General features: G+C 54.6%; 7 protein-coding genes across 7 annotated transcripts; 5 read left to right on the forward strand and 2 right to left on the reverse strand.

Moving 5' to 3' along the window:
* Window positions 1-198: 198 nt before the first annotated feature.
* BO70DRAFT_290659 (putative GABA permease) lies at window positions 199-2,193 on the reverse strand (the record flags this gene model as incomplete). Its single annotated transcript, XM_025539362.1, has 8 exons — window positions 199-678; window positions 747-1,076; window positions 1,136-1,533; window positions 1,583-1,665; window positions 1,716-1,805; window positions 1,860-1,883; window positions 1,936-2,006; window positions 2,068-2,193. The coding sequence occupies 8 exons, from the start codon at window positions 2,191-2,193 to the stop codon at window positions 199-201; spliced, it is 1,602 nt and encodes a 533-aa protein (XP_025399824.1).
* A 1,538-nt stretch (window positions 2,194-3,731) lies between these two features.
* Window positions 3,732-5,116, forward strand: BO70DRAFT_428692 (uncharacterized protein; the record flags this gene model as incomplete). The annotated part of the gene is made up of 4 exons (XM_025548004.1): window positions 3,732-3,995; window positions 4,052-4,276; window positions 4,344-4,486; window positions 4,578-5,116. The coding sequence occupies 4 exons, from the start codon at window positions 3,732-3,734 to the stop codon at window positions 5,032-5,034; spliced, it is 1,089 nt and encodes a 362-aa protein (XP_025399825.1). The 3' UTR covers window positions 5,035-5,116.
* A 1,687-nt stretch (window positions 5,117-6,803) lies between these two features.
* Window positions 6,804-8,291, forward strand: BO70DRAFT_395830 (retropepsin-like aspartic protease; the record flags this gene model as incomplete). The annotated part of the gene is made up of 2 exons (XM_025546569.1): window positions 6,804-7,284; window positions 7,342-8,291. 2 exons carry the CDS (start codon window positions 6,804-6,806, stop codon window positions 8,289-8,291), a joined length of 1,431 nt encoding a protein of 476 aa, XP_025399826.1.
* A 1,020-nt stretch (window positions 8,292-9,311) lies between these two features.
* Window positions 9,312-10,151, forward strand: BO70DRAFT_361507 (uncharacterized protein). Its single transcript, XM_025543055.1, has one exon. It carries the CDS (start codon window positions 9,517-9,519, stop codon window positions 9,904-9,906), a length of 390 nt encoding a protein of 129 aa, XP_025399827.1. The 5' UTR covers window positions 9,312-9,516; the 3' UTR covers window positions 9,907-10,151.
* Window positions 10,152-10,950: 799 nt separating this feature from the next.
* BO70DRAFT_428695 (retropepsin-like aspartic protease) lies at window positions 10,951-12,194 on the forward strand (the record flags this gene model as incomplete). Its single annotated transcript, XM_025548005.1, has 3 exons — window positions 10,951-11,255; window positions 11,310-11,410; window positions 11,490-12,194. Exons 1-3 carry the CDS (start codon window positions 11,237-11,239, stop codon window positions 12,192-12,194), a joined length of 825 nt encoding a protein of 274 aa, XP_025399828.1. The 5' UTR covers window positions 10,951-11,236.
* A 1,012-nt stretch (window positions 12,195-13,206) lies between these two features.
* Window positions 13,207-14,192, forward strand: BO70DRAFT_290488 (uncharacterized protein; the record flags this gene model as incomplete). Its single annotated transcript, XM_025539350.1, has 3 exons — window positions 13,207-13,525; window positions 13,621-13,886; window positions 13,947-14,192. The coding sequence occupies 3 exons, from the start codon at window positions 13,207-13,209 to the stop codon at window positions 14,190-14,192; spliced, it is 831 nt and encodes a 276-aa protein (XP_025399829.1).
* Window positions 14,193-14,471: 279 nt separating this feature from the next.
* BO70DRAFT_361509 (NAD(P)-dependent alcohol dehydrogenase) lies at window positions 14,472-15,671 on the reverse strand (the record flags this gene model as incomplete). Its single annotated transcript, XM_025543056.1, has 1 exon — window positions 14,472-15,671. Exon 1 carries the CDS (start codon window positions 15,623-15,625, stop codon window positions 14,474-14,476), a length of 1,152 nt encoding a protein of 383 aa, XP_025399830.1. The 5' UTR covers window positions 15,626-15,671.
* Between the last annotated feature and the right edge of the window lie 54 nt (window positions 15,672-15,725).

Raw genomic sequence — 15,725 nt, forward strand, 5'->3', positions numbered from 1 at the left:
AGAGTAGAATATGCTGACATTAGAAAAAGATAGTGACTAAACCTTTTATATACAATTCTCAACACCGGAAATGCTCTCGACAGGTTAGATGCACCGGAAAATAAGAAAGCAAAGCAGAAGCAGGGGGAACCACCCCTTTCGCGTCACCCTCGCCCACCTTCCTTACCACTTACCACCCCCATCCCTCTCATCTCACCCTCACGAAATCTCAACAATCGGACCCGTATATACATGTCTCGCACGAACAACATAATAAACCACCGCCAAAATAACCGTCCCCATCGTCCCCACCACACTATAATTCATTCCACTGACGGTAACCGGCAGGGCAGTGGGCCAGTAGCTGAAGAAGATGACGATGAGGATATAGATGATCGCGTAGCCGTTGATCAAGATGCCCCAGATACCGGGGATACGGAAGGGACCCCACATGAGCTTTGCGCCGGGGACGTTGACAACCATGTCTTCGCTGTCGCTGTAGGGGGCGATGGCGCCGGTCGCCCGACGCCAGAAGAGCAGCACAGCGACGATCAGGTACGAGGTGTAGAGGCCAGAGACGGCCATGGAGACGATGTCGTTTAGGGCGAGGGCGGAACCGATGTTGATTAGGCCCAGGAGGCAGCAGATTGTCATCGTGAGGTAGATAGAGTAGGTGGGGAGGAAGTTGCGGGTGGAGACCTGGAGGTTCAAGTTAGGGCTTGCGGGGGAAGGGGAAGAGAGAGGGGAAGAGAAGAGGCAGGACGTACGTGACTCCAGAAGCGCCACCCGGGAACGCCACGGTCTCGGGCAAAGGACCAGAATTGACGGGAGGTGGCCGTTAACATGCCCAGTGCGGCGAAGATGCCGATGATAACCAGAATGGAGGTCAACCCGAGAGCTCCAGCAGAGGAGCCGGTCGCTTGTTGGAAGATTTCCATGAACGGGTATCCCGTTGGTGTTTTGAGTGCGGCTTCGAGGCTGCCCATGCAGAAGAGGGCGGCGATCAGCATGGAGAAACCGAGGGTGCCGTTGATGACGACAGTGAGCATGATGGATCGGGGGATTGCGACGGAGGCGTTGTTGACTTCTTCAGCCATCTATTGACGGTTAGTGGGTGGCGAGGGGAGGGAGCCTGGGGATGGAAGAGGAGACCGACATGCACAGCGGCGTCACCGCCAGCGAAGGCGAACACACATCCGGTCATACCCACGAAGAAGGATAGGCCGTCCGTGTAGAGATCTCCGCCGTTGTTGAATGCCGTGAAGACGTCCTTGGCGGACTTGTGGTCGGCCATGTAGGTGATCGTAATAAGCACGGCGAAGTACCCCAGGATGTGGATGATGAGGATGGAGGACTCCAGGCGAGACAGGAACCGTCCGCCGATGAGATTGACTCCTAGGCCGACCACAACCACGGCCCACATGAGCAGTGTGCCTTGGTATCCTTGCGCTTTGTAAAGCGAATTGCCCAGAACCATTGCACCCTGGATCTCCGTACCGGCCATGTAGGCCGATGACGCGAACCCGGCTTGCCATCCGATGACAGTCAACCATCCTGCGACGGGTCAGTAAGGCTATCGCGACACGGGCAGGGAGAAGCGTACCGGAGATGTAGCTGAGGAATTTCATGTATCGCGGCGGTGCCAGCATGGCGCACCAGTGGTATTGGCCTCCGGATGTCGGCGCCCTGGAAGGTCAGAACACGGAGTCTAGCTATCCCCATCCACAACGACTTACATGGAGGCCAGCTCCGATAGAAGCACAAAGGTACAGCCTGTGCCCGTCCATGCAAAGAGAAAGGAGTATACGGCACCCGCAGAGCCACCACTGTTTCCCGTCAGCGCTGATCATGTGTGCTTGAGGTGTTCCGGGGGGACCGACTTCTCGAGAGGGATGGTGAAGGTCCTATCCTCATGTTAGCAGTATTAGAGGGCAGAGAGATCGAGTCAAGCCTTACGATAAGATACCCTCCCATGTACCCAGGATGGTACAACTGAATCCGATCAGGGAGAGAATGCCAAAGGTTCGCTGCAAAGGACCAGCCGGACGGGTTAGTCGAGGCTGTCACCGCGGAGGATACGCTGCATACCTTGAGGACCGGTTTCTTGCCCAGCCGAGCGAGGTCCATGTCATCGCGGGCATCCCTGAGGTTGCCCCCATCAGGCACGTCACGGTTGGCCGTGGTAGCCCGGTGTTTCAGTTCGTACGACTCCATGGTGAAATTTGGTTGCGACGATCGCGACCGGCGTGAGGGACTGGGCAGACGGACGGAGCAACAGCCTAATATACTCGCACGGCCAGCGCAGCAGCTGCAATATTCACCGAGATGCAGAAAAGATCAAAACAGTTATTGCAGGTACAGAATGCTAACGCCACTACCGGACCTAGTGCTGCTGTTTAGCATGCCGAGCGACTATCCAGGCAGGGATGCATCGGACACACGCAGCTGTTTCAGGGCTGAGATATGGGAGGGGAGGGGAGACGAGGACAGGGGCATTGATCCAAACAAGGAGCGAGAACAGTCACAGAGGCTGAGGTGTGTAACGGCAAGCTTTCCCGAGCGGGTCAAGTCAGCCTGTTAGACCTGTGCTAGGGCCAGCGCTGGTGGAGGCCATCGGGATGACCCCGGGCGGAGGAGGGCTAGAGTACAAGTGCTAGATAAGCTACAACTGACACGCGGCACTGACAGGAGGAGGGCTGGGAGAAAGAGAGTGGCAAGACGGGGGGGTAGCGGACATTCAACGGTACTGCGGCACAGCACCTTGGAGGGTGGTACCCTGTAGGTATTCGGACCGGTCGCATTTCGCATTTCTCATTTCTCTAGCATGGATCCCATCCTGACTCGCGGGATTCAGGCCTCCCTTCGCTGCTGCTACGCGTGGTCGCATGTACGTACGTGCGCAGTTAGGCCGGCTGTTGTTCGCAACACAACCGAGTCGGACGGGGATCCTTTCCCCTAAAGTCGCATGGCAGAAGGATGGGCCGGTGATTCGCATGACCCTAGTGCTGATGGTACATGCATGCATGGAACCGTGGAACTGAAGGGGACTCGGGGAGGGCACGACAGGAGATTATTGCTTGGCCTCCCCAGAGTAAGTGGGGACGGCCGGTGGTGGACCTCGATCGGGGGCCAGTCAGTCCATTTATCTAGCTAGTGGGCAGTCCCATCCATGGACCATGGACCATGGAGAGATAGAAAGGCAGGAGATAGGGAGCGGTTCAGCGGATGGTCTAGCCTCCAGGCTGCGAGACAATAACTATCTATCTGGCAACAGGGGCTGTCGGGTTTCCGGCGTCTCACCGTCGATACGGCAGCCATCAGACCAACTGACACGCCTGAGGATGTCGTCAGACAACCTTTCTGGCTGATAAGCACGCGATCCTGCGTGATGGCCGAAGTGTATTGCCGACCCTCTAAGCCAATGCGGACAACCCCGACAAATGAAGCTTTAGAAGCCTTCCTTATCCCCCGTCCGTCGGATGAGGGCGTGCCACCATCCACCATCCGCCATCCACCATCCGCCATCCGCCATCCTCCACCCTCGACCCTGGACACACAGATTGTGAACCCGTCCGATGGCCCTGCATCGATCGCATTCAAGGGCTAGTCCTAACTATTATTATAACTTGCCCTAGATCCGCCCTGTCTCGAGCCCCGTTTCCCCCCTCCCCCTCCTCCACCACCTTATCTCTTTATGACATGAGTCTCGCCGCCGATCTGCGTCCGCCAGCAGCGAGTTGTTGTTGCCCTCCATGGGACGCTTTTCGGGAGACACGCGAGATCCGGCCGTCAATGTCACCAACTGGTTCCTGCTCGTCACGGCTGCCCTGAGCGTCATTTTTCGCCTGGGCACCAAGTATGGCTCTTTCCGTACCTTTACCAACGACGACTACCTGATCATCGCCTCCTTGATCTTCTGCGCCGGGCAATCCATCGCTGTGTCCATGTCCGTCGCCAACGGCTATGGCTACCACATCTTCACTCTGACCCCGGATCGCATCGACCGGATGATGCAGGTATGTAGTATCCATACTACAGTGAATCTGTACTGAGACAGTCATTCATTCACCAGAGCCAATATGCCGCCTCGCTGCTCTACACCATCAGCCTCTGTCTCTCCAAACTCTCACTCTCCTGCTTCATCCGCAACCTCACCCCAGCCGCCAAAGACGAGTTTGTCGCCCTCGTCGTGCAGGCCTCTATCACCGTCGTCGCCCTGATCGACCTCTTCGGAACCGCCTTCCAATGCAACCTCCCCCAGCCGTGGAACTACTACACCGGAAAGTGCATGGACCTGGTAAGTGACTCCTCAGCCCTTCCCACCACTCTCTCCCTTCTTCCAGCCAAACTAATGGGCAAAATAGGAAGCATGGCACTACTTCACTGGCGCGACCAACATCACGACCGACGTTATGATCACCCTCCAGGCACTGTACCTGATCTCGCGGATCCAAACATCCCGGAGACGCAAGCTCGTGTTCGCGAGTATCTTTCTCTCCCGGGTCTCGTACGTCCATCCCATACCCCAGACCTGCACCTCCTACAGCAACCCTACTTCCTTACCCATCCAACCAACCCAACTAACCCACACACAACAGGGTCATCCTCGCCAGCATCATCGAACTGGTTCTTGTCTCGCAGAACATCCGCACCACCGACCCCTCCTGGGCCACCTGCGGGGTAACCATCACCATCGAAGTGATCCAGTGCACGAGCATCGTGTCGGCCTGCTGGGCGCAACTGAAACCGTTCCTGAAAATGCTCAAGTCCAACGGGCTGCGCATCCAGGGCGTCGACTACCGCTCCACCACCCACACCAAGTGGTCGACCACCCGGTCGGGCAATAACCATCACAACGCCGGCGAGACGGCCAAGTTCACCCGCAGCGGCGAGCACGAGTTGATGGGCATGGGTGCGGGGGAAGGCAATCTCACCACCGTGTCGGCGGCGAGGCTGTCCGACGACGATCACGATAGTCAGTCCAGTCAGGCGGGGATTATTCGGGAGACCAGGACGTGGGTGGTTACGGATCATCGGAGGAGTGAGGAGTCGTGATCATCATCATTATTATCCTGGTTTGATTCATTGGGACTGCGATCAGTCGGATATATCTTTTCTATTTTCTGTTTTTTTTTTTGGCAACACCATGGTGATTTAGGGATGTGAATAGCTCTGTTTCTCTGTATATTATGGCTCACTCACGATAGAAGACACGCATGATGAACTCATCCAAGTAACAAACCTATAACCTCCATCCCACCCTGTCTAGACTTGCGACTAGTGAAGTATAGTACCGGTAGGTAGGGAGTGTCTAGGGAGTCAGGGACGGACCTAATTTCGTCTCGACCTGACACCGACAGAACCTACTGATCTAGTAGAACGTGGTAGATTAATATCTAAATTAAACGGCCGTGATAACGTTCTGACGTGCACTGTTCGACCCCTTACTTAGTTCAATCGCTGTAGTAATCATAATCTCCATCTCCATCTGACCTTATCGATGTCTTACATATAACACCCGTGTTAAGAGCGAACATCGCCGGACGCACACTCCAATTTCCCACGAGTCAGTCCTCCCTCACTAGCAGTATTTAGTCCAGATCCGATCCTTTGTTCCACCCCACCCAGCTGAAAGACCGTCGGACCAGAAGGAAAAGAAATGACATGCAGCTGCACAAAGGATTGTACGATCATAATAATAATAATGATAACAATAATGCCACTAATAGCCGAACCATGGTACTCCAGCATGTCTAGACTCAGTGTCTACTATACTTTGTACCGGAGCTCAGTCCCCGACCGCCGGGCCGCGCGCGACCAACGGAAGTCCGCACCTTCTAAACCTTTTGCCCTGGAAGAGGGGATTACTATAGTCCGGGCTATTATTGGTGTCTCCCCATTGGGCGGGCGAGGTCTCGTGCAGTCGTCCTGTCGTCCTGGGGTGATGTGTCAGCTCATGGGGTCAGTCACTGGGTCTGGAGATATTGTATTGGTCGGACGAGATGGTAAATGGGGGGTTGGTGGTTGCTGTGAAAGTCTCGCCTGGTGCGGCTATCGTGAATAAGAAAGAAGTGAGGCAACACGATAGCGACGGTGCGACCTTGCAACCTCGTGTTAGGTGTGTCCTCCGGAAAGGAAGCCAGGCTTCTAGAAGATGAATATGTAACCGACCTCGGGCGGCTCTGGGGGCAGTTGGACGGGTTTGCGATTTCGGCTCGTGGCAACAGCATGCGAGGCGTCGGCGTTACTGGCGAGGTTTGGGATTGGGGGAAACTCTGAGAGAAGGTTGGAAGGGGTCGAAAAAGCAACGATGCGGACAATCAACATGGAAAACACAATGGACAATGTCCGGTGCTGTCCCATCCACATTAATCCTAATTAGATCGTTCTGAGGCAGGATTCGAGCCCGGAGGGGGAAAATGGACGACTGTCTTTCTACCATGGAGTATACTCTGAGGCACTTGTGACTGTGGCAGTGCCAATCTGATCAGGGTGACTCGGCTGCTAATGTACCTACATCAACTGCGCTGCAAACGTAATCGGCCTTGAATGGATCCTCAGAATGGTGCATCTGTACATGGAGGGAAGCTAGCCAGGGGCAGAGGACTAAAGCACACCGGAAATGTACGGCCCTGCAAAGCCAGTAAATCAGGGAGGGTTTGAGCGACAGGCGGAATGAAGATTTCCCCTGCCGCGTCTATCAGTCATCCGGACTGCAGATAGGCTGGCCCAACCCAGAGACAAAGAACAAAGCACAAAGACGTCAACAGTCCAGACAGGTGATTGTGGGAGCATGAAGCGGTGCCATCACGTTACATTGATAAATGAAGAACGCCCGCCGACCTGATCCCCAGAGCATCGTCAACAAGCTACAATTGGACGGCACTGGGAATCAGCGTTGCTCTTCTACCCAATCCTTAACCCCCCCCGACCATCCAACAAGCGATTACCTAACCTCTGGCGACCGCCCAGCTGGGAGGTTTGAGCATATTATCTACCGCGGAGGACGGTGCCAGCGAACCTCTCTTCAACACATCCCCGACCCTGGTGACGACCGTCCCTGCAATCTCCATGTGCTCCTGCGTCTGGCAGTACTATCGAAACTGGTATCCTGGTCCCTAACCCTGTTCAAAGTATCCCTGCTGCCTGCTGTCCCGGGCTCTTCTGTTCTGGTTTGTACGTCTTCGGTCATCGAGGCCAATGAGGATCAGTATCGAGGTCGATCAGAGCCTAGGATACCACGCTCCGATCATCGCTTCCCTTTCGAGATGCAGGGTTCCGCCCCCCGGGCTGGACAGGGCACTGGTTAGTATCAACAATAACCACAACTCTCCTCCCCACTGACCATCAGTTGCGTCACAGACAGCCCCGGGGAGGCCGACAAGCCCTCCCGAGCTGGGCGATGGAGACGTGCCATCAAGCGGAAGTTATCGTTTCTCGTACCACGACGGATCTTTCGACGGCGACGACGACACGAAAGGAATAAGGGGCGGGGACAGAACACTGTTGGTCCGGTTAACCAATTTCTTCAAACCGGGGACCCTAAACCCCCAGACGGCAATCGCTGCCAGGATGACGCGCACCACAGACACAATGAGCATCAAGAACAACGCCATGGGACAGACCCATATCCCGACCTCATCGACGCCCCCGACACAGGTAACCTCGATACCTCCCACGATACCGACCCTCTCTCCTCATCCTCACGCAGCGGCACCGCATCCTTAGCGATCTTCAGTCCAAACAGCCCGGTAGTCAGTGGCAGTGGAACCGACCAGAAAACTCCCTTCCGACAGCCCGAGCAATCCTCCCCTCCCCTTCCCCTCGACAACGACGACCGACGCTCCCAAACCTCAACAGTCAGAAGCTCCTCACAAGCAAACCTTACCCTCATTCCCTCAAACGGATCATACAAATGGTCAGTCTACATGATCCGCGAGGACGCCAGCAAAGAAAGCTTTCGAATGGCGCTGGACACACAATCGGCCACCAATCTACTCTGCGTAGAGGCCTGGCGCGAGTTGAGACTGGAGCTGCACCCGTACACGGACAAGATCATCCCCCTGCAGTGTGGGGAGGGCGAGCCGATTCGCATGAAGCCCAAGGGGATCGTCAAAAACGTAGCGTGGCATTTTGCGGGCGGCAAGAGGACCTATGTATCGGATTTCGTCGTCCTGGATATGCCGCGTTTTGATGCTATCCTCGGGAACGAGGATATCAACCGTTGGAGGATTCTGCAACCGGGGCCCGGGCTTGAGGCAAGGCACGCTGTGGTGAGGGACCTGAGTACGATGAATCCGGGCCCGTCGTGATCATGGTACCATTCATCCTCATGTTGGATCTGGCCATGTCTTTGTGAATGTGGATGAATGCGACATGGCATGTATATAACTACGCCATGGGGCCGACCGTCCGCGCGGAAATACAAAAGTCTATTTATACTCCTTACAAATGATACGAGTCTCCTAAACCGAATGTCGGAGATGCATGCATGCATGAATTACACAGCGATGTCGGGCTGGTTCTGCCCAGCAATGAAGCACAGCCAGCCGCCGATGCTCGTTGGTCAATGGCCCCAACAGACCCCTCCCCCGACGTCGTACATGTCATATCCCATCCCTATGGAGACTCAGACGCCCCCTCCAACGTCGTACATATCATATCCCATCCCTATGGAGACTCAGACACCTCCCAGTGCGTTGGCTATCTACTGTGCTGTGCTGTAGGCAGGTCGAGGGGACTGGACGCTCTCGGAGGATTTTTTATTTGCTGGGTTGGTTGGGACAGCTCAAGCCAGGATGTTTCCTGATTAGCGATTTCTTCCTCCAGTCTCAGTCTGACTTAATTCAACGCTATCTCACTCATGTCCGCGCGCGCGCGCGTGTGTGTGTGTGGGTGCTGGCTCTCATCCCTCCCCGCGGTTTCCGCCCGTCCAACCACCCTTCCATGCAGTCTTGCTATCTAGCAGGGTTGTGCCACTGGCCCGTTTCCCTCCCCTATACCCTGTCATGTATGCCCGACCTGCACAATTTGCTAATTTGTAGCTGCGGATGCAGTTCCTATACTCCGTAGTGGTAGGTGCTGCGTCGGTGGTGTAGTAGTCAAGGGTGGATGGGTGGCCGTAGCCTCGCGCAGCTGACGAAGAAAGGAGGGAGGGGGATGGATGGATTGCTAGATGTGCTGCAGTCGCATATTCTCATAAGAGAAGGGGGGGGAGGGGGGGGGGGGGGAGATGCGGCTCTTTAGGACCCTGGGTTATGTCTACTGGTGCTCTGTATGTCTAGTCTATATGAACACGGCGGATTTTCTCCAAACGATGCCATCCCCCGATCGTTGAACCCGGGGTGTTCCCGTTGGGGCAAACAAACAGGACGGATTCCAGCAATGGTACGTACATACATACAACTACCCAGTGCGAGGTCCCTCACGTCACTACTTGCAGTGAGACCGTGCAGTGCTTACAGCAGACGAACCGAGCAGACCGGACCCCAAACCCTCGAGATCTGCTGCCTCGGACCAGGCGAAATAACCATCAACATGACAGCGAGGGTCGCTCGAGAGTTGCAGGTCAACATTCTCACGCGGATAGGGTTCCACGCCCTGCAAGGCATCTTGAGCGTAGAAAGCGGCGAGTCCACAACATTCTACGATTCCTCGGACGGCACGCCGTACGCAGTGCGCGATGTAGTGCATCTCAGGGTATGGAGGAAGGGCCAGGGAAAAAGTACGAAACATACCTTCCATATCGCCACGGATGAGAGCGTGGGGCTGCAGTCCGGATGCCATGCGATTCTGGGCGGGGATTGCGTGGTGGGGTATGTGAGGGAGGATGGCGATCTGCCGGTCGCGGTGACACAGCTTTCGAAGCAGAGTAAAGGTCAGTCGATGTCGGTGGGTTTGATCTGGGAGGGAAGATCGCAGGGCTGATTGCGGGCAGATGACAAGGCGAAGCTGGAGCAGGAGAGGAGGGAGAAGCAGGCTAGGTTGGCGCAGAAGGAGAAAGAGAGACGCGATCGGGAGAGGCAACTGGCTGCACAGAGAAGATAGATCGCCAGATAGGTAGCGATGCGCTGCTGATCGAGGGTGTATTGGACCAAGGATATTATTGATTGGAACGAGGGCTTGCCCTTGGCATGATAACGGAACAAGATTTAGCCCTTAACTCCTGATAATTATCTGGATCAGTCTATATATAATCTTATATATAACTTTAGATATATCTTATTTATATCTGATTTTATATCTATATAGCCCAGCTGCCTGCACAGCAGTATTATAGAATCAGACCTTTCTTATATTATCATTCTAGAACCTGATAGATATCCACAATGGATCTGGGGAGGGGAGGGGTGGGCTAGTTTGCTTTGTACGGAGCAGTCTTGTTTGTTATGAATCCGTATGACGTGCAATTCTGAGTTGACGACAGGAAGGCCTGCATCCGGCATAAATCCCTCACCCTGTAGATGGATTAGCTTACAGACAGCCCATGTGATGTGACTCGATGCAAGGTTGCCACGCGATTCGATTCAACCCCCACTCAAACGGACGAGGACAGCACAGTCAGCGGCTTTCACCGCCAGTAAGCAGCAGAGCTGGTTTGAGTCGGTGCGCATGCCAAGGCAGATCACGAGTCAAAGAAGATGATTGGAAGCGAGCGAAAAGCCAGCAAGAAGAGCACAAGCGTCTGAGCCCTCACTAGGCAGCGTCTTTCGGAGTTTCTTTGAGCAGTGGGGAGACTCGCCCGTCCAGCGAAGGAGGCATGGAAGGATCATCAGCTGTCACGGACAGCGGCAGTCGGGTACTAACAACTCGCGTGGGAAAGTCGACAGCCCTTGGCATCCGGGGCATCTGATCTCCTCAGGCACTCGTGGGGGACAACAGCCAACATGCTGGGCAGCGAACAAGGCAGACTAATAAAATCTTACACCGGTGGACTCAGCCAAGTCAATGATTTCAATGATCTCATCCAGGCTAAAGTAGTGTGAGCGCTAAGAAGGCGCCGGATGCTCCGTGAATGCGCAAGGAGGGGGCCCCAATTAAATTTGCCGCGGGCAAAATCCCTGGCTGTGATGTAGGGTCAGCCGCCGATAAGAGCAACACCCCCGCGAGCCGCCCATCAGGCTTGCCTCGGGGGGCTGGAAGGCTGGCCTTCCAGCCAGCCTTCCCCGCGCTTCACTTCGATTGATAACCATTCCGTGCCCGGGAAACACAGACAGGGCTTCCAGTGAATGCAAAGCCCACACATGACAGATCGACAATGCACTGGGGAAATTCGAGTGAGTACCCCGCCCTATCTCGAAGATATCACCGCCATTGACCGACAATCCCAGGACCGAGAGCACCACAGATCAGTGGCAAAGCGAAGCATGGCAAAAAGGTCGACAAAGTTGCGAGCCACAGGCAGTTCCCAGACAACGATCTAAACAAGCATGTAAATAACAGGTGTTTTCTTTGCCTCCCGTCTTCTTTCCCGGATGCGGGTGGCGAGTGGGCTGACTCTCGCGAGGAAGATGCCACGACTCTCACAATCTTGGAAGGACACCAAGGACAACCTTTTTGCTCTCATATTGCGTTCCGCGCCAGATGCCCGACAACAGGCGTCTCTATCACCGCCTGAGGATTGTCATACTTCACAGGGACAACCGAGTCCTCCGGACAATCCGAGTCCCGGTGCACGTCGTTCAGTGACCAAAGGTAGCCCTCAGGATAAACAAGCCGGGCGGCTGAGAGTGGTGCGAAAGCCCAGCAATGGCTTCCACCACTTGGAAGATCGCGAGAAACCGACCGACTCGATCCATTCCATGTTCCGAACAAAGAACAATCTGCACCACCCCGATAGCCACCAGCAGTTTGCTCAATGCGATTTCATCTACGACATCGTCCTCATCAAGTCAAACAACAGTCTCATGCGTCGGCGTATGTTGGTTGACTTCGAGACAGAGGTCAATGTCATGGACGACGAAGTCTACAAACGAATGAACGTCCGAATGCAGCCGTACTATGGGTTCGCAATCACCGTTCTGGGTCGCTCGGATGTCAAACCGCTCGGGAAGGTCCAGGCAACATGGTCGATCTACGGCCATGGGAAGGCCTACTGCACGGAATTTTATGTTGTTCGATGGGACAGTTTTGACGTGCTCTTGGGGAAGAGGTCGGTTCGTGAACTGGAACTTCACCGCGTGGATCCGGGGATCGCGGCGCGATTGCAGCAATGACAATACAAAGAGATACGGGCGGGTGTTTGATACTTTTTTTTTTTTTTTTTTTTTTTTTTTTTTTTGGGTGGATTGTGTCCGCAACTTTCAAAGCAAAATGAGACAATGCAATCAATGACTGTGATTGAAATATGGGGGGAGCAAAAACATTGGACTGGAAGAACTGGGTAGTGAAGGTGGCCAGTGAAGGTTGATGTGGGTCCATCCAGTGAATGTGCTGGAACAAAACCACTTGACTAGACATGTGTCCAGATACCAAGATAGGCATGGCACTCCTACATCTGATAGAATAAGATCTGGTGCTCTCCAGAGCAGCAGGATGCGCTGTTTGGCTTAAAACAGCATATCAGCTGCACTGCTGCCCTACGCAACTGGATAGCTGTTTGGCTGGTCTCTTGGCCAATTAACACTATTGTCATCCAGTGACAGCTGTCCAAGTAGCACATGCGGGGAACAAGGAAACTTGATCCTTCTTTGCTTGTGCACCGGTATGCATGCGCTCTAGACTTGTCACCGAACAAGGCCCAGACTGACCAAAGAATTTGGACTGAAAAGGCTGTGACAGTTGCCGACCACCATATTTTCCAGAGGGCCAGAATTCCATCATTGCCCGGGTATACAGCCGTTGCGTCATCCGAGTAGGCTCGGGGCATATAACGGACAACATGACCTCGATCGACCGATTGCAAGGTCTGTCCTCGTGGTAGACGCAGAGCCTCGGATCCCTGTCGAATCTACTGACCCGGGCTTCAGCATAGCCGAGATACTACCTGGTAAGCAAATCATCTGTCTGCCTGACGCTCCCTGCAACAGGGAAGCAACGCTGAACAACAACTTCAAATGGAGGGGTACAGTGTACAGCCACCACCCGGCCAGAGCCTCCAACATGCCGTCCAACCAAAGCGAATAGTTTTCAGCAGCGTTGATACTATTCATTACAGTATAAATAGATCGCCAACAGGAAATATCTCGACCAGCATACCTCCCAGTTATACGTGTACAAAGTAACACGATGGCAACAGAAAATCTCCGCCGATTAGAAGGTTACGACAAATTGGCTACATTTATCGCCGCTGACCCGGGGCTATCTTTCTTTCGACGCTTTACCAAGCTCAACATCAAGAGTCTTCTCTACTACCAGGCGGAGATAGCTATTCTCGAGAATGATCTCGACTTCATCATCCAGGACGACAAGGACTCCAATGACGAAAATAAGCTCAATTACCCGCTCTCGGTACTTGATCTGAAAGAGTCCGTGAAGCGGGCGCAGGAGGAACACCCGACTCAATGGCTAAAATTCCAAGAGCTGCGTGATTTGATCGAGAAATACAGTGAGTCGACGACACTCTCCAGTTCCGCACCAGGACGAGCACCGGTTGCCAATCATCCATTCCACGCAGAGTGAACGTACCAACTAACAAACCAGCCACTGCCCTAAGCAAGACCCGAGACCTCATGAGCTTCAGCACCCCCGATAAATGCGACCTCGCAGTGCTACGAGACTGGCTCGACCGGCCAGAAGGCGGGGACATGTTTTTCGAATCAGTAACGGAGCTGAACTTGTACGATCCCCATAACGAAAGCGATCTGATTGCACTTTTCAGCCGTCACGAAGGGATCGACAACATGACGCGGTGGATATTCAACCGAGTCATCCCGTGGTTCCATAAACGCTGGGGCCACAATCGCCCGGTAGCGCTCCCGTTCCCCCCCCATGCCCCATCACGTACCGTACCACTGACAACGGAACAGGAGCGACGCGACATCGAAATGGGGGCCTGGCGGTACGATGATCGGAAGATCAAGTCTTTCACCTATATAGTCAGCATTGTCTTTGCTGCGGTCCTACCTGCGTCGTCGATGATTGTTCTGTACTATATCAAAGATACGGCCATCCGGATGGTTATGATCATGGTGTATAATGTTGTCTTCGCGTTGGCGTTGGGGCTGATGGTTAGGGCTCGACGGGTCGAGATATTCGCGACGGCCACTGCGTGAGTTGTCTCTAATCTATGCTTTACTCCATCGTCTGAGAATTCTGGTTGCATCAGTGCTAATGTCCCCAGGTTCGCCGCTATACAAGTGGCACTAATCTCAAACTCTGGAAACAGCCAATGTTGACATGATAGCTGCCATATATTAATGAATACTTCCGCCCTTCGGAGGCATTTGCTAAGACGATACATTACATTGCCATTCGTAATATTATCCTAGTCAATATGTGCAACCCCCAACGCTAATAAAACCACCTCCCAGAAACGCCGCAGCTCACAACACCCCTATTGCGCCACCAGAACACCCCGGTATCTCATCTTCCCCTCCTCCAGCGTCTTCAATGCCTCCTTGACACCATCAAGGGTCAGCGGATACTTCATCTTAATCGGCTTGATTCCATGCAAGGCGGCAAAATCCAACATATCGCGATGAACCTGTCTAGCCGCAACAATCGAGCCCTGGACGCGCAGCCCACTCGTCACAAGGGTCATATACGGGAACTTGAAATCCTCGTTGGCGACCGACAGCGGCGAGATAACAGCCCCGGGGGCCAGGACAGGGACGTAGAGAGGCCAATCCGGCTGGCTGCTCGTACTGACAATCAGGCTGTTGAGAGGTTTTCCGATCTTGAGCTCCTTCACCCCCTTGGTGGCATAGAACTCCCTGGCGCCCAGCTGCATCGCCTCCTCTTTCTTGCTATCCGTCCCCGAGAATACCACGACGTGACATCCCATCTTCGCCGCAAATTGGATCGCCAGATGTCCAAGCCCTCCGATCCCAACGATCCCCACGCGGTCCGTCGGCTTCACCCCCGCCACATGCAGTGCATTGAACACCGTCGAGCCACCGCACATCAGCGGGGCGGAGTCCTCATTGCTGATTCCCTCGGGGATCTTGAACAGGAACGCCTCGCGCCAGACCGCGTGCGACGCGAACGAGCCCTGGTCGAAATCCGCAAGTCCATAGAGCTTCCGTTCCGGACACATCGTCTCCCAGCCCGTCAGGCAATTGGAGCATCGGCCGCAGCAGTCGTGTTCGTAGCCCCAGCCGACGCGGTCGCCCTTCTTCAGGTCCTGGACGTCTGGGCCGGTCTGCTCGACGACGCCCGCACCTTCGTGGCCGAGCGCCATGTCGGCGTGTTGGTAGTGCACGTCCGTGTAGCAGACGCCGGAGTGGGTGACGGACACGAGCACTTCGTCGCGCTTCAGCGCATCGCGGTGGGTCTTGCTTTCGGTGATGGTCCCGCCCTTGGACCCTCTGTAGACAGTGAAGTCGTATCCCATGGTGAACGCTTGGGTGGGTGGATTATGTAAAGTAGGTAGGTAGGTTGTGCTGTTCGAAAGTGGTCTGCGATGGGCTTTGGATTCCAGCGAGGTCTCCTCGCTGTGCGGCTTTATATCCCTCGGCCTGGTAGCAGTGACAGTGGGAGTGGACATGATGTCACTGCATTACCGGGTGAGTGGAGTCGAGCCAGAGAAGCCGGATCTGGCAATTCCCGTTCCACAGCTGGTCGGGGTGAAGTCAAGCGGTGGATAC

Source organism: Aspergillus heteromorphus, assembly GCF_003184545.1.
Source record: "Aspergillus heteromorphus CBS 117.55 chromosome Unknown BO70scaffold_10, whole genome shotgun sequence".
Classification (NCBI taxonomy): domain Eukaryota; kingdom Fungi; phylum Ascomycota; class Eurotiomycetes; order Eurotiales; family Aspergillaceae; genus Aspergillus; species Aspergillus heteromorphus.